This window comes from Mesoplodon mirus (genome assembly GCF_964341445.2).
Source record: "Mesoplodon mirus genome assembly, chromosome: 17".
In the NCBI taxonomy this organism is placed as follows: domain Eukaryota; kingdom Metazoa; phylum Chordata; class Mammalia; order Artiodactyla; family Ziphiidae; genus Mesoplodon; species Mesoplodon mirus.
The window spans coordinates 12,148,227-12,169,921 of record NC_138993.1 but is presented as its reverse complement, the minus strand read 5'-3'; the positions used below and the strand labels follow the sequence as shown (position 1 = coordinate 12,169,921).

General features: G+C 39.5%; 1 protein-coding gene across 2 annotated transcripts in view; it reads left to right on the top strand.

The window, feature by feature from the left end:
- Positions 1-20,570, top strand: part of LOC309792522 (spermatogenesis- and oogenesis-specific basic helix-loop-helix-containing protein 2-like) — a gene marked incomplete at its 5' end in the record, with an annotated part of 77,751 nt that extends 57,181 nt beyond the window's left edge. For both annotated transcript variants that reach the window (XM_082602194.1, XM_082602195.1), the window contains 6 exons: positions 767-877; positions 12,410-12,557; positions 12,736-12,827; positions 13,811-13,932; positions 17,850-18,106; positions 19,556-20,570. In XM_082602194.1, coding sequence (XP_082458320.1) covers positions 767-877; positions 12,410-12,557; positions 12,736-12,827; positions 13,811-13,932; positions 17,850-18,106; positions 19,556-19,576 — 751 coding nt within the window. In that variant the 3' untranslated portion in view covers positions 19,577-20,570. The remainder of the gene's footprint in view (positions 1-766; positions 878-12,409; positions 12,558-12,735; positions 12,828-13,810; positions 13,933-17,849; positions 18,107-19,555) is intronic.
- Between the last annotated feature and the right edge of the window lie 1,125 nt (positions 20,571-21,695).

The window sequence follows — 21,695 nt, the reverse complement described above, 5'->3', positions numbered from 1 at the left end:
AACAGCTTTCTTTATCTTATTTAGCATTTCAACCTCAAAGAAATTTACTGTATTAAACTTTTTTCTGGGATATGGGGTTGGGAAGGGTTTTGGAAGGCCTTGTGATTGTCTTGTATTACTTGCAACTGCTTTTTGAGCCCTACTCATCTTGTATCTTTGCTCTTCCTCAGAATCCTACTACTATAAATAAAAGTCAATTTTCAAATCAAGTTATATCCCTTGTGATAAAGGAGATAATATTGGTTTGTAAGTTTTTTAGGGAAAATTTTTTTTTTAAATCAAATCAGTGAAAATGCCTGGAGAAGTTCTAGAAAAATGGTAGAGCCAGAAAATGTCCATTAAATGACAATTTTTTTACATGGAGGGAACCTGCTGGTTGCTGATCAAGCTGCAGTAGTGTATCTTGGCCCGCTAATCCTTCGTGCTTTTCCTGTAATGTACCTTTAGATACAGTCATGTAATTTGGAATACTCATACTCAGTGAGGTTAGAATATTTTAGTCCTGCTTGTATCTGTTATTCTTTATCAGTATATTTTAGAATCTTGACCAGTCATTGAATTTATGATGACCTTGACAATAAATTCTTTTGAAATAAACTATTCTGTGCCAAATACATAAGGTAAAATGCTTTGATATTTACTGCACCTTTGTATAAAGCTAGGGACTTAGAGAAGCATCCTTTGATTAGTGTATTGGTGCTTATTGTTTACGATTGCCTGACAATTTCCCTTTTAAATATATGGTATGATTTTCTCTTGTTTCTAGCTCCGAATCTCTAAGAAATGACATTGGGCTTGAATTAAAGGCTCCGTTGTCAAATTTTGAGAAAAACAGAAAGATTTATCTTCCTCACTCAAGCAAGGAAAAACTGAGAAGGTGAATTTTGATACAGCCCCCTTTTTAGCATCGTTCCTTTGTAGGAAGAAATTGCTTCCATGAATTTCATAATTTTTTATAATACTGTCAAAAGTCGGTGTGAAACTAGTAAATCTGGCAGCTGGGGAAGATCTGGAACTGGTCCCTGTGATACACGCTACTCATCATTCATTTAGTCATTCAGCAAGTAGCTGTGAGTGTCTAATATGCCAGAATATGATTCGAGAACTGAGGTAAAAAATAAATTGTTGCCTCCAAGGAGGTCTTAGTCTAGTGCTTAGACAGACTTCTAAATAGGCTCTTAAATAGGAAATAATGTTTTAATAAATATCATGATAGAAAAGAACACACAGTAGGACACTAGGAAAGTTACCTAAGACAGAATGAGGAGGCAGAAAGGCTTTCTTGAGAAGACGATAGCTAAATTGAGCTTTAAACAAAAATTGGTTTAGTTTGGTTTAGAAATCAGTGAAGGATGTTTCATATGGCAGGAGTAGCAGGTACAGAGGCCGGCAGTGTAAGAAAGTACAGTGAGTTTGTGGAACTGCAGGTATTTTCATAGAGTTGGCCATAAGGGTGCGAGTGGGAAGGGGCAAGAGATGAGGGGTAGTAGGTAAGGGCTGGGTGTGTCCTGTTAAGGAATTTGAATTTCATCCTGACCTGTTCATCCTGCACTAAAGGATTTTAGCAAAGGTGTGATATGATAAGATCTGTACCTTAGAATGAACACTTGAGCAGGATGTTAGGGGGTGAATTGAATCTGGAGGCCAGGGGAGTCTGTAATAAGAAATGATGAAATCCTGAACTGTGGTGTTAGAAATGGGATAGTGAGAAGTGAGCCAATTCTAAGTATATGAAAGAGGTAGAATCAGCGTGAATGTGGCTGAAGGAGAAGTCAGGTGTAACTTCCAAGTTGGTGGTGGAGCCATCGACTGACTGGGAGGTACAGTGGAATGCAGGCTGGGAGTGGGAGGTGAGTTTTGCTCTTGCTGAGTTTATGTGGAGCTTCCCAGTAAGGGATTGGCCCTTAGGTTCTAGAGAAGATCCAGGCTAGAAACAGGGATTTGAGAGCTATCAGGATACAGCATCTATTTGAAGCGGTGGATGCAGGATGGATATAATGACTTTGAAAAGCGTGTAGGGAAGAGACGAGTGGGGAAGAGGACCTTGGGGAAAACCTCAATATTTAAGGTCCAGGCAGCCGAGAGGAGATCAGGGGAAAAAGAGTTTCTAGGAAGATAAGAAGAAGACCAGGAGGGAGTGGTATTGAGGAGCATAGGGGAGGAGAGAGTTTCCTAAAGGAGGGAGTGTTCAGGAATATCGCATGACACAAAGATTAAGTAAGGGAAGAACTGACAGTTGACTGTGTTTAGCAAAACCTAAATGTCACTGACCTTGGCAAAAATAATTCCCTGGGCATGGTTAGGGAAGAAGTGCCATTGCAGAAAGATGGAGAGTGAAAGGTGGGAATGCAGATGAAAGGAAGGAGAAAAGGAGGGTGTGTGGTCTATAAAAGGGAATTTAGGGGAAAATGAGAAATTCTGATAAGGCTGGGCCAGACTTGAATATGTTCATATTTATCTTCCAAAAGAAGACAGCTGGAAGACAGACAGGGGTCTTAAAGATACTCATGTTTTGGCTATCTGTGGCTGCTTAAAAAATGAAACTGAAGTTTATTGGCTTGATACATGGTTTTATGGGTTAGCAGTTTGAGCAGGACTCAGCTAGGCAATTCTTCTGCCTATGTGACATTAACTGGGGTTACTTGGTAGCATTCAGCTGGAGGATGGTCTAGTCAGGAGGGTCGGGGACCTTTGCAGGGATGGCTGGAAGGCTGAACGCAGCCGGGGCTCCCCAGCCTGCTAGTCTCAGGGTTGTCAGACTTCTTCCATGGCAGCCCAGGGCTCCTAGAGAGAGTATTCCAGGGGGCAGGAAGAAGAAGCTGCGCTCTCACACGGCCTGGGACCAGAAACTGGCCCAGTGCCTCTTCTACCATGTGCTCTTGGTCAGAGCAGTCACAGAGCCTACCCGGGCCTAAGGGAAGGGTATATAGACCCCACCTCTCAATGGGAGGAACGTCAAAGAATTTTAGTTCCCTTCAGGCAGTGAGGGGCCCTGGCGATGGATTTACATCCCTGAGGAGGCAGAAGGCTTTGGCATCCAGAACCAAATGGGAGAGCACCTCTTCTACTGAAACTGGAGAGACGGGGTTAAAGCTAAGTGTGGACAGAGATGAGTCTTTTTGTTTGTTTGTTTTTCTCGTGCCCTGTGTTCTCTGCCTTCCCCAGCCGCCCCCTTCTGGAGTGTTTGTGTTCTCCCAGCTGGTGCCTGGCCTGGACGTTTTTTTTGTTTTTTTTTTTAACATCTTTATTGGAGTATAATTGCTTTACAACGGTGTGTTAGTTTATGCTTTATAACAAAGTGAATCAGCCATACCTATACATATATGATGCAAGAGGGAAAAGATGAGTCTTTTGATGGGGCCAGAAAGGAGGAGGAAGTTGATCAAGTTCTGCCAAATGGCCTCCATCGTCTGCTGCAGATTAGTGGGAAAGTGGTGTGGTTTTGGGCTTGATGAGATGGGCTGGTAGATGGGCTAGTCTGGTCCAAAAGGCCTTCACTCATGTCTGCTGCTTTAGCCAAGAGGAGACTTAGGGCCTGCTGGCCAGGCTATCCTATAGAGTTCACTAATCTGCAGTGAAGTGAGAAAAATACAGTGCAATGAGTATTTTTAAAGCTATATTTTATATAACATATTCTAAGATTGTGTTTTCCATACTTTATTTGATGTTAAAATCATGGTGATATTAGTAAATGGTTACAACAAAATGTTATTGGGAGATGGTACCTTTCTTTCATTATTTTTCACGTCTGAATCGAATGTTGGCAATCCTTTATTGGTCCCCCAAAGTTCTGTGTTGTTTTTCTTTTTTAATTTTAGTGGTTGATGAAAACTAAAATCTGACAACCACTAGTCTAGAGGACTACAAAGATGGTTTGGGGGGTGTCCTCCCCTGTTGCATTATTTAAAGGGCTATAAATCTTTGTTTCCCAGAAAGAAAAGCTGTAACCAGGAACTGACCCCTCCACTTAGAGATTTGCTTGGGAGATACCAGAAAGTAACAATCCGTCCCTTATTATTTTATACCATTTCCTCTTCTTAACCCTTCTGATTATGCCTGTGAATCATAAAATAGATGCTTCTAGTCTATTTCTCTTCCTTTTTCTCCTCCTCCTCCCAATCAGCTGTTTTACTTATGGTTTTGCCTTTTTTGCTTTGTTTTGCTCTTTTTTGTTTTTAAGCAGCATAGGTAACATATTTGCTAATGTTGAGGAAATAATGATCCCAGCTGATAGTTTTGAATATTTGCATTTGGGAATTTCTTTTTAAAACAACTCTACCATCTCTGTTTTTTTTATTAGAACAGATTAATAAAAATTGGCTAATTCTAATATTCTTGATGAAATCCCTTTCATTACACATGTTTTAAATATATAAATATGTCTTTATCTTGGTAAGGTGTATACTTTGCAGTGAGATACCCTCATTTTGTTTGTGTATCTGTGAGTCCAAAATCGTGGTGGTTTAATCATTTTCAGGATGTCACTCACTTGAAGTGAAAGTGAGTTTTGCTGTAGTTTCTCACAAATGAGGGCTTTTCCAGAGCTGGTCAAGTCTTAGAAATTTAAGGAAGGTAGAATAGGAAGTTCTCAGAGGGTCTTAAGTCATATGTGGCCAAGAGACCTCTCTCTGTGGGTTCTTGATTGCTTGAGACACATTTGTACAGAGGAGAGACCAAGGATGTAGTTTGGACCAAGACCTTTGGCTTTAAATGCCATTCAGCCTCTTAGAATCACTTTTAGCTGGTTCTTTCCCTGATTTATTTGGACTGGGTCATAACCAAGCTGGCTTCTATGGTAGATGACAAAAACAAAACACATTTTTGCCTGTTGTTGCCTATTGCTGCTTCCATACACAAAGGAAAAAGAAAACAGCAGGACCCTGTGGGGCCCCTGAGCTGGGTATCCTACTTTTCTGAGCCAACATTAACATCCTTCAAAAAGGTTCTCTAACACCGTATACAAAAATAAACTCAAAACGGTTTAAAGGCCTAAATGTAAGACTGGATACTACAAAACTCCTAGAGGAGAACATAGGCCGAACACTCTTTGTAAATCACATAAATCACAGCATTAGTTTTTAGTAAATCACATAAATCACAGCATTAGTTTTTTTGGATCCGTCTCCTAGAGTAATGGAAATAAAAACAAAAATAAACAAATGGAACCTAATTAAACTTAAAAGCTTTTGCACAGCAAAGGAAACCATATACAAAATGAATAGACCACCTATGGACTGAGAGAAAATATTTGCAAATGATGCTACTGACAAGGGGTTTCCAAAATATACAAACAGCTCATACAGCTTAATATCAAAAAAACAAACAACCCAATCAAAAACTGGACAGAAGATCTAAATAGACATTTCTCCAAAGAAGACATAACAGATGGCCAGCGGGCACATGAAAAGATGCTCAACATCCCTAATTATTAGAGAAACGCAGATCAAAACTACAATGAGGTATCACCTCACACCAGTCAGAGTGGCCGTCATTAAAAAGTTTATAAACAATAAATGCTGGAGAGTGCGTGGTGAAAAAAGAAACCCTCTTACACTGTCGGTGAGAATGTAAGTTGGTGCAGCCACTATGGAGAACAGTGTGGAGGTTCCAGCAATCCCATTCCTGGGCATATATCTGGAGAAAACTCTACTCTGAAAATATACATGCACACCAGTGTTCGTAGCAGCACTATATACAATAGCCAAGACATACAAGCAACCTAAATTTCCATAATATAATTCACCACATTAAACACAATAAAGATGAATGGATAAAGAAGATGTGGTTGTGTGTGTGTGTGTGTGTGTGTGTGTGTGTGTATGGTGGAATATTACTCAGCTATAAAAAAGAGTGAAATAATGCCATTTGCAGCAGCATGGATGGTCCTAGAGATTATCATATAAAGTGAAGTAAATCAGATAAAGACAGATATGATATTACTTATATGTGGAATCTAAAATAATGATACAAATGAACTTATTTACAAATCAGAAATAGACTCACAGGCTTAGAAAACAAACTTATGGTTACCAAAGGGGATAGTGGAGAGGGGGAGAGATAACTTAGGAGTTTGGGATTAACAAACTGTGTCTTCTTTTAGTCTAAAATTAGATGACAATATCAGATTAAAATATCTGTAACTGTTGGTTCTTTTAACTCAAATTTTAGGGTTTTTTTTTGGAGGTGGAGTAAAACAGGCTCTTCACTGTCTACAAAGTTATTTATGAGTTGCAAAAATTCTCTATGTTTTTCTCTGTATTACCATGTTTTTCTCCGGTACTCTTCCATTCATCTTGACTGCCACAGTCAGACAGAAAGTACAAGAACACTTTGCTTTTGCACCTGTAGTGAAAACCTTAGCAGCAGACATAATCATTCCAGGCCTGTCAGATAAATACATACTTTTGGTATTTAAAATGTTCAACTTACCAGAATGATATAATAATCACAAGTAGCGAGTGATTATGTATTTGAAGCAAAAATTCACAAAATTAAAGGGACAGATATTGTATTTGAAGCAAATATTCACAAAATTAAAGGGACATATTGACAAGCATTGCTGGAGATTTCACATCCCTCTCTCAGCAATTGATACAACAGCTGGACACCAAAAATCCGTCAGATATAGAAGGTGTGAGCCCTGTTAACCAGCTTGATCTGGTAGATGTTTGTAACACACCATACCCAGCACGGCAGCGGAATACCCATTCTTTTCAAAGGCATATGGTACATTCACTTAGATAAACTATGTCTGTCGGGGGGTGTAGTACATTTCAATACGTTTAAAAAAGTTGAATTCACAAGGACTATGTTCCTTGACTACAATTAAGTTAAATTAGAAGCCAATAAGAATTTGATATAAAGAAAACCCTCAAATATCTGGAAATTTAAGAACACGGTCCTAAATAATCCATGGGTAAAAGAAAATAATCACAAGAAAAATTAGAAAATATTGCAAATTGAATGATTATGATAATAGAATATTTCAAAATCTGTGAGATGCAGTTAAAGCAAAGCTTATGGCAAACATTAATGGCTTTATTTTTTTAAAGTCTTTATTGATTTTGTTACAATATTGCTTCTGTCTTATGTTTGGTTTTTCGGCTGCAAGGCATGTGGGGTCTTAGTTCCCCGACCAGGGATTGAACCCGCACCCCTGCTTTGGGAGTCAAAGTCTTAACCACTGGACTGCCAGGGATGTCCCAACACTAGGGCTTTAAATGCTTATATTAGGAAAGGCAAAAAATCTAAAAATCAATGACCTAAGGGTCCATTTTAAGGGGCTAGAAAAAGTAAAATGAAGTAAATCCAAAGTAAACAGAAAGGGGAGGGAGGCGGGCAGGTGAGGAGAGAGAGAAAACATTTTACCAATATCATGAATGAAAGAGGAATTACCTCTACATATCCAATAAACATATAATATAAAAGGGTATATTTTAAATAATTTTATGCCAATAAGTTCAACAACTTAGGTGAAATGGACAAATTTTTGAAAAACACAATTTACCAAAATTGATACTAGATGAAGCAGAAGACCTGAATAGCCCTCTATGTTAAAGAACTTGAACTTAACTAAAAAACAGAAAAGTACCAAAGAGAAGATGCCAAACTCAGATGGTTTTACTGATGAATTCTGTGAAAAATCTAAAGAAGAGGTAATACCAGTCTTAATTTTACAGAAAATGGAGGGAGAACAGTTCCTAACCCATTTCATGATGCCAACATAACCCTAAACCTGATAAAGATATTATAAAAAAAGAAAATTACAGACCAGTATCTCTCATGAACAGAGACATAAAAATACTTAACATAATTTTAACAAATTGAATGAAGTAATAGATAAAGATATAATGTGTCGTGACCACACTGGGTTTATCCTAGAAAAGCAAAGCTGATGTAACATTCAAAAATCAATCGATATAATTCACCACATTAAACACAATGAAGGAGAAAACAATAGATTAACAGATTCTGAAAACTTATTTGACAACATAAGATTAAAAGACAAATAAAAAACCAACCTTCCAGCAAAATAGGTATGGAAGAGAATTTCCTGAATCTGTTAAAGGGCATCTATGAAAAACCTATAGCTAACATTGTACTTAATGATGAGATTTTGACCATTTGTTCCTTAAAAAGATCTGGAACAAAGTAAGGTTGCCTATTCTTAGAAAGAAAGAAACAAAACTCTCTTATTTATAGATGGCATGATTGTTTATGTATAAAGTCCTAAGATACCTACAAAATAACTACTAGAACCAAAAGATGAATATAGCAAGGTCATAGGATATAAGGTCAGTGTACAAAAATCAATTGTATTTTTCTATATTAGCAGTGAACAATTGGAAAATGAAAAATAATAATTATATTGAAAATAGAGTTAAAAAGCCTTAGAATACTTAGGAACAAAAATATATAAAAGACATAATATCTGTACAGTGGTCACTCAAAATATTGCAGTGATAAACTAAAGAAAAACTAAATCATGCATTATACATAATTATGAATTAAAAGATTTATATTATTAAGATGTCAGTTCTTGGGAATTCCCTGGTGGCGCAGTGGTTAAGAATCTGCCTGACAATGCATGGGACAGGTCTGATCTCTGGTCCAGGGAGATCCTGCATGCCGTGGAGCAACTAAGCCCGTGCACCACAACTACTGAGCCTGTGCTGTAGAGCCCGCGAGCCACAACTACTGAGCCTGTGCTGTAGAGCCCGTGAGCCACAGCTACTGAGCCTGCAGGCCTAGAGCCCATGCTCCACAGCAAGGGAAGCCACCACAATGAGAAGCACGTGCATGGCAACAAAGATTAGCCCCTGCTTGCCGAAACTAGAGAAAGCCTGTGTGCAGCAAAGGCCCAATGCAGCCAAAAAATAAATAAAATAATTAAATTTACTGAAAAAAAAGAAAAAAGATGTCAGCTCTCGCTAAATTGAAATATAACTTTATTTAAATCTAAACAATAATTCAAATAGACTTTTTTGGCTAAAAATTGACAGTCTAATTCAAAACTGTGGAAAGGACTGTGAATATAAAAGGACTTAGAATAAAGCAATCCTGAAAAAGTACAACAAAGTTGGAGCACTTAAGCTATCTGACTTCAGGATTTAGCATACAGCTACATTAATCAGCATTTTACTAACATGAAGGTTGACCAGTAGATAATAAAACACAATAGCCCACACATTACAGTCACTTGATTTTCAACAAATCACCAGGGCAAACAACTTGGGAAACAAAAGTCTTTTCTATAAATGGTGCTGGAACAACAGGATACCCATATGAAAAAATGAAACTTGACCCCTTCCTCATGCCATATAAAAATTAATTCAACATGAGGTATAGACAGGGCTATCATATAAAGCTAAAACTATAAAGCTTCTAGAATAGGACTGTTCAGTAGAATTTTCTGCAGTGTTAGAAATGGCCTATATCTGCTGTCCAGTAAGGTAGCTGCTAGTCATATTATTGAGTATTTGAAATGTGGGTATTGCGACTTAGGAAATGAATTCAAATTTTTGTTTAATTTTTAATTAATTCATATTTAAATAGACTCATGGCTTATGGCTACTGTACTGAACACTACAGTTCTAGAAGAAAGCATAGGAGAATGTTTTCGCTAGCTGAGGGTAGGCGGCTGTACCTTATGACACAGAAAGCAATAACTGTAACAGAAAGAGTAGATGAATTAGACTCATCAAAATTTACAGCTTTTTCTTTCATAAGACACCACTAAGAAAATAAATAGGCAAACTACAGACTGGGAGAAAATATTTGCAAAACAAATATATTGACAAAATACTGATATTAGGATATACAAAGAACTCTTAAAGTTCAATAATAGAACTACAGTCCAATTAAAATGGAGGTAAAGTATTCAAACAGACACTTCACAAAGGAAAGTAATACACAAGCCCGATAAGCAGCAGAAAAAATGCTCAACATACTTTGTTGTCATGGAAATGCAAATTAAAGCATGAGATACTACCACATATACCGCTGAAAGGCCAATATTTTAAAATTAAAACTGACAGTATTAAATGCTATCCAAGATGTGGAACAACAGGAATTCTCATACATTGATGGTGGGAGGGTAAATTGGTACTCTTTGGGGGAAAGTTCTGCTAGTTTCTTCTAAATTTGTAAAATAACCCTTCAATTCTATTCCTAGACATTTACCTAAGAGAAATAAAAACATACGTTCACAAAAAGATATACAGAAGATCTTGCAGTTTTATTCATAATGATAAAAATAAGAAACAGCCAAAGTGCAGATCGATAAGAGAATGGATAAATAAGCTGTGGCATATTTATACTACGGAATACTGTTACTCAATAAAAAGGAAAAAAGCGGCCCCATGGATAAATCTCAAAAACATTATGCAAGTGAAAGAAACCTTACATAAAAGGACACGTGCTGTGGGATTTGATTTATACGTAGTTTAAGGAGAGACGAGTAATGTGAGATAGAAAAATATCAGAAATGTGGTTGCCTCTTATGGGGGATGAGACTGACCAAGATGGAACATAAGGAACTTTCTGGGGTTATGAGAATGTGGATTAGGTAGTTTGTGTCACATAGTTTCGTACGTTTGTCAAAACTCATAGAATGGTACCCTTAAGATTGGTGCATTTTATTTTTTGTAACTTTTACCCGAAAATAAAATAATTTGAACTGTAGCTATATATTTAGGGGTTTAGTGTACTGAAGTCTACAACTTACTTTGAAATGCTTCAGTGCAATAAAATAGGTTGATGTATATGGCCAGTGGGATGATTCATATATGACAAAGCATAGACAGTAAGTGTTCACCATAGACTCTAGGTAGTGGGTATATAAGTGTTCCCTGTACAAATTCTTAATTCTTTCAACTTTTCAGAATTATGAAATCTTAATTCTGTCGATCTTCCTGTATGTTTGAACATTTTCCTAATGAATGTTGGAAAACTGTTTAATATGATCTTTCATTATAAAAATGATATATGCCCCACAAAGATATTTGGAAAATGTAGAAAATTAAAGGAAGAAATAATATTTTCTATAGCCCAACTATCCAGATTACTTCACGCTTTTGCTTTGTCTTTTTTTTTTTTGCCTTATTTTTTCCTTAATGGCTATGATCATATTTTACATGCTGTCCTATATCTTATACTTGTCTCCTATAGAAATATCCTATTTTTTCCCCAGTAAGCTTTATAACATATTTCCACTGCCAGATAGTATTCTACTGAGCTTACTTAAGCATCCACTTATTTTGTGTGTTTAAATTGTTTTTCCTGTTTTACTGATAGACTAATGGATGTCATTTTACAGGAAGTTTGTTCTGTGTTTGAGATCCTTGTAAGTGAAAGTACCATGTGGAAGGGTATATGAAGTTTCAGAGCCCATCATACACATGTCAAATTGTTGACTCTTCTATCCCTTTTACAGAGTGATGCCTGAGACATCTCCACAGAATCCCCAAAGCTCCTCAAAGCCCAATTAAAATACCACCCACTGATCTGGAGTATTTGAGTTATTCACTGGCTATGTGACAAAGTGGATTTTTAAAAATCCATTTATTTTTGTCATTCTAAGGTTCAGAGAGGTTTAGTAACTTGCCAGAGGTCCCAGCTAGTAATGGGCAGAGCCACCCTTTGAGCCCATACATGTAAAGGCAGTATTCAGAGCAAAACATGCTTAAGAATGCTTATTAACTGAACACACGGATAACTGAAGGTCACAAAGGCTGAGATGAATTTAGAGTTACATTTCCTATGTATGTCCCTTCAGAACTGTGAAAGACTTAGGTTAGTTTCTTTCTGATATGAGCCTGGATGACGTTCTCATTTGCATATTGGTTTATTTGTTCTGTCCATCTACCTACCTCATGTAAAGGAAGCAGCCTTCTGCTTTTCCTTTGGCTCAGAACACAGGTGAAGCCCATGTATTCTAAGTTGCTAATTGTGTATTATTGGAAATGTGGTCCAGGTCAGAGTGACATGAATATCCTGAGGACTGTTTGCCTTCCAAGCTTCTAGTGTGAATCACAAAAGGATTTATGTGTATGGTGTGTGATCCTCTCCTCTGAGGGATGCGTGCCTGTAGGTTTCCATAGGCAGCAGGGGTGTTCTCTGGCGTCCTCAGTGTCTGGGCCTCCTGCACACTCACGGGGAAGAGTGAGCTGGGCTGCCATCAGCACAGACACTGTACTCGACAGCAGTGTGAGCCGTGCCCCAGAAAGCTGTGATTCCAGGGGCTGTGGAGACTGCTGGCTTGTGGGGACATGGGCCTCCTCTAAAACGGAGACTAGAAAGGCAGGGGCCGGTTCCTTTATAAACAAACCGAGAGGAGGGATTGGTTGTCCTTGTGCACAAGGAAGAAAACAGACTAATTTTTCCTTATTTATTACACTTCTCTGCTCAGAGAACGAATCAAGTATTGCTGTGAGCAGCTGCGTACCCTGTTGCCGTATGTGAAGGGGAGAAAGAATGATGCAGCTTCCATTCTCGAGGCAACAGTTGACTACATGAAGTATGTCCGGGACAGAATCCCTCTAGCCGTCATGGGCCAGGTAGTCGACTCTCAAGTCCTTGAATTTTATTCTCGCAGACAGTGCTTTAATGCTACAGTTTTATTTCTTTTATTTTTTATAGTTAGAAATGTGTGTGTGTGTGTGTGTGTATACGAAAAAAATCTATAGCTAGAGCTATCTAAGTGGATCTCAATCTCTTTCTCTCTTCATTTCTTAGATTACAGAATTACTTCAGAGCAATAGCAGGTTTTGTAAGATACAACAAATGCCCATCCAGCTATCCGCCCCAGGCACGATTATGGCACAAAGGTATGATCATCTGAATCTTGTGAATCTGAGGTGGCCTTGTTATTTTCCACTGGTACTAATGCTAGAAATGAGACAGGCACTGAACCCACCCATAATGAGAACTAAATGGTACTGATGAACCTAGTTGCAGGGCAGGAATAAAGAGGTAGACATAGAGAATGGACTTGATGACGTGGGCTGGGAGGGCGAAGCTGGGGCAAAGTGAGAGTAGCATTGACGTATATACACACTGAATGTAAAATAGTTGGCTGGTGGGAAGCAGCTGCATAGCACAGGGAGATCAGCTCGGTGCTTTGTGATGACCTAGAGGGGTGGGATAGGGAGGGTGGGAGGGAGGCTCAAGAGGGAGGGGTTATGGGGACATATGTATGCACATGGCTGATTCACTTTGTTGTGCAACAGAAACTAACACGGTATTGTGAAGCAATTATATTCCAATAAAGATCTATTAAAAAAAAAGAATCAGTAAACTTTTCCCATTGCTGATGTGTATCATTTAATTACGGTGATAAAATATGTAATATTCTCAGGCCCATGATCCTTTCATCATTTGACCCACTCTTTCTTCTTTTGTTGTTTCCTAAAATGGGGCTTTACGAGTAGTGCCTGTGGTGATTGACAATGCAGTCAGGATGCGATAGATTCTAGCATTCCTCTGTCACCAGGGCAGTCCAGCCCCATTTTCAGGTGGGAGTCCTTAAAGACATTTCTAGTATAACAGGTGACGTGCCAAATGAATGCTTCCTTATTTAAATTGATTAGAATGTGTACACCAAGAAAAACTCTAAAGGAAAAGTAAACCATTCCTCCATATCCTAAAGAACCATCGTGAGTCCTCTTCTACAGTTTGTTCTTATATTTAATCCAGAGCGTAGGCTCTGTCTGTGCTTTTTAGAACTTGAATGTAAGAAGAGCAGTTCAACTCAGCAATGTTCATATCATCTTCCCTGAGAAATGCCTAAAGAATGTTTTGTTTCTTTAAGAGAAAACAGTGTGTTGACAAGCACTTATTCACCTGTGAGAGGGATCAGATTCCTGGCTAATAAGCGCTTGAACATGTACTCTGTTCCTGCCTCCGGGGCTCCCTTGGATGAAGCTGTGAGAGGTGAGCTCCGCCCACCGCCCTGTGCGGCCGGCTGTAGTGTGCATGGGCCTGCCTGTGTGTCCTGCTCACCCTGGGCCTTCTGTGCAGGCACTGCCGTAACCAGGGGATGGAGCATAGCTGGAAGATCACACCCTGAATCCTTTGGTGCTGTCTGCTTGAAAGACACGGCTGGCCACTGGCATTTAAATAGTGTTACCCCAGAAAGTGGGCTGAAATTGGACTCTCATTACCAGAAATCTCATCTTAATGATAGATGATGAGCACACTGATGACTGTGTATTATTGAACAGAATCTAAAGGGAGGGAAGTATTCATATTAATTCAGTGCTAACAGTGTACAGGCAGACCTCAGAAATATCGTGAGTCCTGTTCCAGACCACTGCAATGAAGCGAATATCGCAATAGAGTCACACATATTTTGGTTTCTCAGTGCATGTAAAAGTTATGTTTACACTCTATCGTAGTCTACTAAGTATGCAATACATATGTCTCAAATATTAATGTCCATGCCTTGATTTTAAAATATGTTATTGCTTTAAAATGCTAGCCGTCATCTGAGCCTCCAGCAAGTAGTAGTTGTGACATCAAAGATCACTGATCACAGATCACCGTAACAAATACGCTGATAATGAAAAGGTTAAGATGTTGTGGGGATTGGCAACATGTGACACAGAGACATTAAGGGAGCAAATGCTGTTGGAAAAACGGCACCAATAGACTTACTTGATGTAGGGTTGCCACACACCTTCAATTTGTAAAAAACAGAGTGTCTGCAAAGTGCAATAAAACAAGGTCTGCCTGTACTGAGCATTTAACGTATTAATTGATTTACCTCCTTTGTGTCTTTGCTTAATTGTCACCTTCTCAGTGAGTCTTTCTCAACCACCCAGTTAAAACCGCACACTCCTTCCCAGCATCACATAATACGTGGGACTCCTTATCCACTCTCTCTGCTATATTTTTCTTCATGGCACTGTTCTCCTTCTAATATTCTTTTCTTGCCTATTTTTTTATTGCCTGTCTTCTGCCACTAGAATATCAACTCCACAATGACAGGGATTTTTTTTTTTTTTTTTGCCTCTTTTGTTCATTGCTGTATTTCTAGTACCTAGAACAATGACCAGCTCACAGTAGGTGATCAAGAAACATTCATTATGTGAATATTCCATTGTGAATATTCAGTGTTTGCCCACTGGGAGGCATTTTTGTTATTTGTATTATAAAGTCTAGGCATGCCCATGTGCTTGTACAAATAAGAAGATGGAAAAAAAGCAGAGCCAGAGTAAAAGAACACAGCTGCCAGTTTGTGACTTTTAGTACATATTCCCAAAGGTTATTCTTCACTGAGAAGCCAGTAAGTTATGGAGCATGTAACCTGCGTGTTAGGTGCTGATGACCAGAGGCCCTCCCATCTCCTCCCCCTGCCTGAGTCTGAGGTCACCTTTCTACTGGTTTCCTCGAAGGGATTCCACTGCCTCATGTCAGCACCTCCCTGTGCTGGGAATGCCCTTTCCCACGCTCTGCGTGGCTCACCCCCAGTCATCGCTTAGTTCTCAGCTTAAATGTTTCTGCCTCAAAGATGGGGACACGAGGACAGACAAGGTGCAGTTCTTGTTCTTAGGGAGCTTGCAAATTAGCAGCAGACAGGGTCATAAAGCAAAATATGATTCGTGTGTTACTTTAAGTGCTCTCGTTGAGGTACCATGCACATTATGAGGACATAGTGGAAACAACGGGAACAAACGAGGTTACAGGGGATGGTGTCTAAAGTCAGAAGAGAAAGGGTTGGGCTTCCCTGGTGGCGCAGTGGTTGAGAGCCCGCCTGCCGATGCAGGGGACACGGGTTCGTGCCCCGGTCCGGGAAGATCCCACATGCCGTGGAGCGGCTGGGCCCGTGAGCCATGGTCGCTGAGCCTGTGCGTCCGGAGGCTGTGTTCCGCAACGGGAGAGGCCACAACAGTGAGAGGCCCGCGTACCGCAAAAAAAAAAAAAAAAAAAAAGAGAGAAAGGGTCTCCAAATAGGACGTTGCCCTCCTTGTTCATGTAATCAACCTCAGGGTATTTATTCGTCAATTTAGACTTTTTTCCTGACTTAGGGGAGAGGGAAGGAGAATAGAAAAAAAGTAGCCATGAGCCATGGTTAATCTACTTAAAGTAGCTATGGCTGAATGTCACAAAGTGATTAAATCAGCCCAGCTTAAATCAGATAGGGGTTGGGCCACAGGTGTATGCCTGTCAGTGTTACTTCTTGTACACACAGTACTTCTGCATTTTCACTATTCATATCCTGCAGAAACTCTGAAACACTCTTGTGATGGTAGTGAGTTCAGGCCTTTCTGTGCCCCAGGATCTCTTGGTTTTGCATCACCTAAAATGACTGTTCTTGGGAAGAAACAAATCCACTAGGACCATAGGCTTATGTCAGGTTCAGACTGGACAAGACCTTGAAGGTCACTGAGTCAAAACCCCTACTTCGATTTTATTTATATACATTTTTCCGTTTGAAAAGCAGTATTAGTCCTTTACTAAAACCCAGCTGAGATAATAACTGTATTCATTTTTAAACATATTCCCTTCAAGTCTTTTTCTATATATTTTTTTCTATGGTAACACTACAGTAGTAATCATATTGGATCTCCAATTTTGTCTCTGGCTTTTTTACTTAACATTGTGTCCTGTACACTTGAATTTTGTATTATGCAGCCCTCAGCACCATTGTAATGGTTTTAGTAGTTTATCAAACGATTTATAGAATAGTTTTCGTAGTCGGCCTCCTGTGGCTACATTTAGTGTTTGCAGTTTTGTGGAGAGAGTGATTTTATGCATAATATGATAGTAAATATTTCCCTATACATTTTTCTATATTTTGGACTTTTCCTTGGCCTGGATACCTGGAAGTGAGTGACGAGTGAGTTAGGGAACGTGAGCACATGCACAGCTGGTCATGCATGTTGCCAAATGGTTTTTGAAAGAGGACTGGAATAGTTGAAATCAGTTAAGTCTTTCAGATTTCACTTTCACCACCTAGACCAGTAAATTGAAGGCTGGAGAAGTTAAGTGGCCACCTGAAGTCCCCTGGTTTCTGTGCTAAATCTGACCTGTAACCCAGAAGTGCTGATATCGGTCAACATTAGACTTCATCAGGCTGCCTTTACTTGTCCTTTTTCACAAATCTCTGTACGGTTTTGCCAAAATGATTTTTCACAAATATTCCAGATACATTTGTATTTAAAGTAGACATAAAGTTATGTTCCTTTACCTTTATTACTATCAGTATCCAGAAGAAAATAAATAGGTGTTCAGGGAATTTGCTGGCAGTCCAGTGGTTTGGACTCCATGCTTCTACTGCAGGGGGCATGAGCTTGATCCCTGGTCAGGGAGATCCCTCAAGCCACACAGTGCAGCCAGAAAATTTAAAAACAAAAAAAGCTATTCCCAATATTGAGATTACATTGTTAACATTCATTATATATTAAAAACTTTTTTCTGCCTTCTAGTTACTGCACAGAATATAGCTATATAACAATATAACCCACTTCACTGATAGAAAATCAGTGACCAAACTTTATTTGTGGCTGAATGGAGTTCTTCTTTCCAGCATTCTCCCTTGCTTCATAGGGATGGTCACAGTTTTCATAATGGCGAGACATGCGCACGCACACACAGTGGCATAGAGGTATGATGCTTCTCTAAAATCTGTCTTTTAATGACATGTGAACACTAATTTATAGTGTGTGTATCGCACTAAATGCCACTACCAGGAAGTTCACTTTGTTTTTACATCAGCATTTGACTATAGCAGTAGTCTAGGTTTGTACCATGAGGAAATGAAATAGACGGCAATGTATTTCAAATATAGTAGTTCAGGGTTACTGATTTGCATCTACTGACGGATATTTGCTTTCTTTTTATTAAAGGTCAGTCGAGCTCTGCGTCAGAGAACACTATTGGTGCCGTGTATAAAACCCGAATCCCCAGCACAGCTCTCTCTCTTAATTCCTTCCGTGCTGTCAGATACTATTCTAAAGTCGTCCCTTCCTATGATGCCGCTGCCGTAACAAATCAGAACATTTCGGTACATTTTCCAACAGCTGTGCCCAAAGTCTCGAAGTTTCTTCCTCAGCACTGCAATTCTGTGTTGGGCCAGGCGTGCACAGCACACCCCAACTGTCTGGTAAGTCTTCTGGGGTCTGTGGGTCAGGCTGGGCTCCTTCATCCCAGCCAGCAGGGGCCCCTGGCCTGCGTTTTGTTGTTCATGCTCTGGTTAGAAACCTCATCGCCTGGCACCAGGGGAGTCAGCCCAGGCTCTGGCTCCCCGTGCTGCCCCACTGCTCTCTCCATGTCCAGAGTTGGTGAATCTGGACGTGGCTCCGCTGCTATGACTGGAAGTGACCAGGCGGAACCTAATCTCCTCTAGAGCCCCTCCTTGCTCCCCGAGCCCGACCCCGCTTTCTACGATGCCACCTCCCATTCCACCAGCCTCACCCTCCACTGGCCCCGTGGCTCGCTGCTGATTTATCTCTTAGGCCGGCACCAGTCACTCACACTCTATGACAGCCTGTTCTTGTAACACCAACCAGGCCAATTTCAGATCCCAGGTGTCCTCATAGCACAGATACTTATTGAGCACCCACTGTGTTCTAGCATTGTGCTAACCACCGGGAATGTAGTATCTAAAGATAGACCACAATCCCTGCCCTCATGAAGTCTGAGTCTCACAGGGGAGCGGGCATAGAAGCAAGCAGTCATGCTGCGCATTAGAGCGCACAGGAGGAGACCCTCGTGTCTATAGGGTAATACGGGTGTGGGCAAGGATTGGGACTGCTTACCCCTGGAGGAAGTACTGTGTAAGCTGAGATCCAAAGAGTAAGAATTAGCCCAGTGGAGAGGTTAGGAGTTGGGAGTGAGGAAGGGAAAAGCATTCCAGGCGGATGGATCAGCATATAGAAACAGTGGTATCTTCATTTTTGGGAAGAATTGTCCAATTCTAGAGGAAGACCTGAACTTGACTGGCCTGCTTAAAATGGACTCTGATAGCCTTAATATAATTATTGATACTTTTGCATATTAATAATAGTTACCATGTTTTGAGCACTCAATAAGTAATGTGCCAGATACCCTACGTACTTAATGTGGGTGATCTAATGAATCTTTGACACAGTCATTGAGGTAGGGACCGTTATTTCCATATGACATCTATAAAGTGGGAATAATAGTGACTTTCCCAAAAAACATTTATGAGAAAAATGTTTGAAAGAGCATTAGAAAGAAATTTTAAAATATGAAGTATCTACAGATACAATACTGTTACTAATGGTCATTAGTATACCAGCAGGAAAACCAGAGTAAATGAAAAAAAAAAAGATTGCAATATTATTTTTTTAATTGTGACCTACCCTTACTCTATGTAGTTTTTTTGGAGAATTGTTACAACCATATATAATTACTTTTAGTAACTATGAATAATACCTATTTTAGACCCTGTAGTGTATTCACCCGAAGAGTTCATGGTTTTACAAATTATTTCCTATTGCTTGAGGACATAGAAAATGTATTTGTGGCATTATGAGTAAGAACAGGCCAGGATTCAATTAATATGGTTGTTTTTTTTTCACCTTTGCAGCAACAGTTTTGGGCGTATTAATAGCACATGTTTGAAATTCACACTCTAGACCACCTATTGGGTGCCGTTTGACAATACGGGAAGAATGGAACAAAGAGTGATCTTGAAAGCTACACCCAGAGACCTAATATCAAAAAAGTTTACATTGTATGGCTTCTGATAAATGTGCTAAAAGCTTCTGCAGTCAGAAAGACAGGCAGCAAAAGTGCTAGCCATAGGTTTTTACTTATCTTCACACATACTTGGATCTCCCCCAACCCAGGTGCTACAAGAACAAACGGCCTAGGTGACCTAGACTCTTTTTTTTTTTTCCTCAAAAAATATTCCACAATTTATGCAAAAGGTACATGATAAAGAAGATCCACGTAGACTCGGTAAAGTGCATTGGTGTCACTAAGTACAGGTATTGCAACTTGATTCTTATTTTTAGTATCACTGTGAATTACTGTCACTTATTTCTAGGTGGTATCTTTTCCACATTTGACATTTTAGAGAGCTTCCTTCATTATATTCACTATTCAAACTCAGATACCATAGTTTGAGAGAGGCATATACCTCCTCACTTGACTACTAATGAATAAATTGACATGTTTGTTTTTGCATTTCACCATCCCTTGAGTGAAATGATAGCTAATAGGTAAATTTTTCTTTCTGGCTCTTTAGTTACAGACCTCCAGGTCTTTCTTTGTTTTTCATCTCCTTCTCCCTATGGGTATCAGAAAAGATTGTTGAAAATAAGGGGAGAAAAATGTTTGTTTTATATTTCACTAAAGTGTTCTTATGCATAATATAAGTATTATTGTTAAAGAAAATATTCAGTTCTGACCCTCAAAATGGTAACCCATTTTTGTTCTGTTTAATAAATATGTGTTCCCTCTTTTAGTAGTACTGTGTAGGGACTTTAATTTTACTAGATTTTTGAGGAGTTGGAAAATTACTTTCAGCATAGCCAAATTTTCATGTTAAATTGTATAACTTTTCTTTGAGGATGGCATGGCGATGGAATTTGTAGATGTTTGACAAACTTGATAAAGGAACTAGAAGTTTCCAACTAAGATTCTATGCTTATTATTATAAATGTGTGCTCGACTCTTGCCTTTGGGGGTAGTAACGGCTTTGACATTGTAGGAGAACCTGTTGAGGTATTTTAAGTATTTTGGGATGACTTCATATGTTCGCAGCTGGTCTTAATTTCTACTGGGACTTTTTCTTTGCATCAGCGTTTTCCTAAATTCACACGTGGACCATGAGACACAGCCTGTGGCTGGGAATTCTACCTAGAGAGGTGACCCACAGATCCTGTCTACCTGCTGGTATCAATCCCCTTTTTCCTTTCAACATGAAGAGGAGACTACCAGATCCGTCTTTTTTTTCAATGCTGGTTCCCATGATCCTGAACTTCATGCAAATGTCCAAATTCATTTTTAATACCAGGATTTTAGTTTTAATAAATTATGCTCTTCCAAGTAAGTTCAACTCTCAGCCGGGGAGGAAAGGTTAGTTGGGCCTCAGCCTGTAAAGAAGAACACACTTTTCCTTTGTAAAATCAGGTTGACCGGTCACGAGACAGTTGCAGTGTTGTTTTCACAATGAAAAGGTGCAAAGAGTCTGTCTTGAAAAGTTGGCAGCTTGCAGGTTTCACATTGGTGGTTATAGCAGTCCCTGTCCCTATCCAGACAGGGAGTAGGGGCAGAAGCAGATATTTATTGAGCCCGTTCTGTGGTTTTAGGCAAATTATGAGACATAGCCTTGAGGGAGAGGGACTTGGCCTTATTTGTTTCTAGACCCTCATTGTCAGCCGTCTTGCTGGCTGGCTGGCTGGATGTACACGTGCTTGGATGGGTACCTGGGGGAATGAGGACCCAAAAGGAGGGAGGCGTCTGAACCTGGGTGATGATTATGAGAAGGGAAAGGGGGGGACGTGGTCAAGCCCTTAGGGACCCGTTTGAGGTCAAGAGGGAAGGAGGAGTGGAAGTGGATATTTGGCCATCCGTCACGGTAGTTTTTATTGAGAGTGTATCACTACTCTGTTTACACTTATTTCCTACCCCTCACCATACTTTTCTAATATGTGAGTTGTATGGTCTCCCAGCATAGCAGAAATGGCAGTCATTGGTCGTGTTTATAAACAAACTGTTGT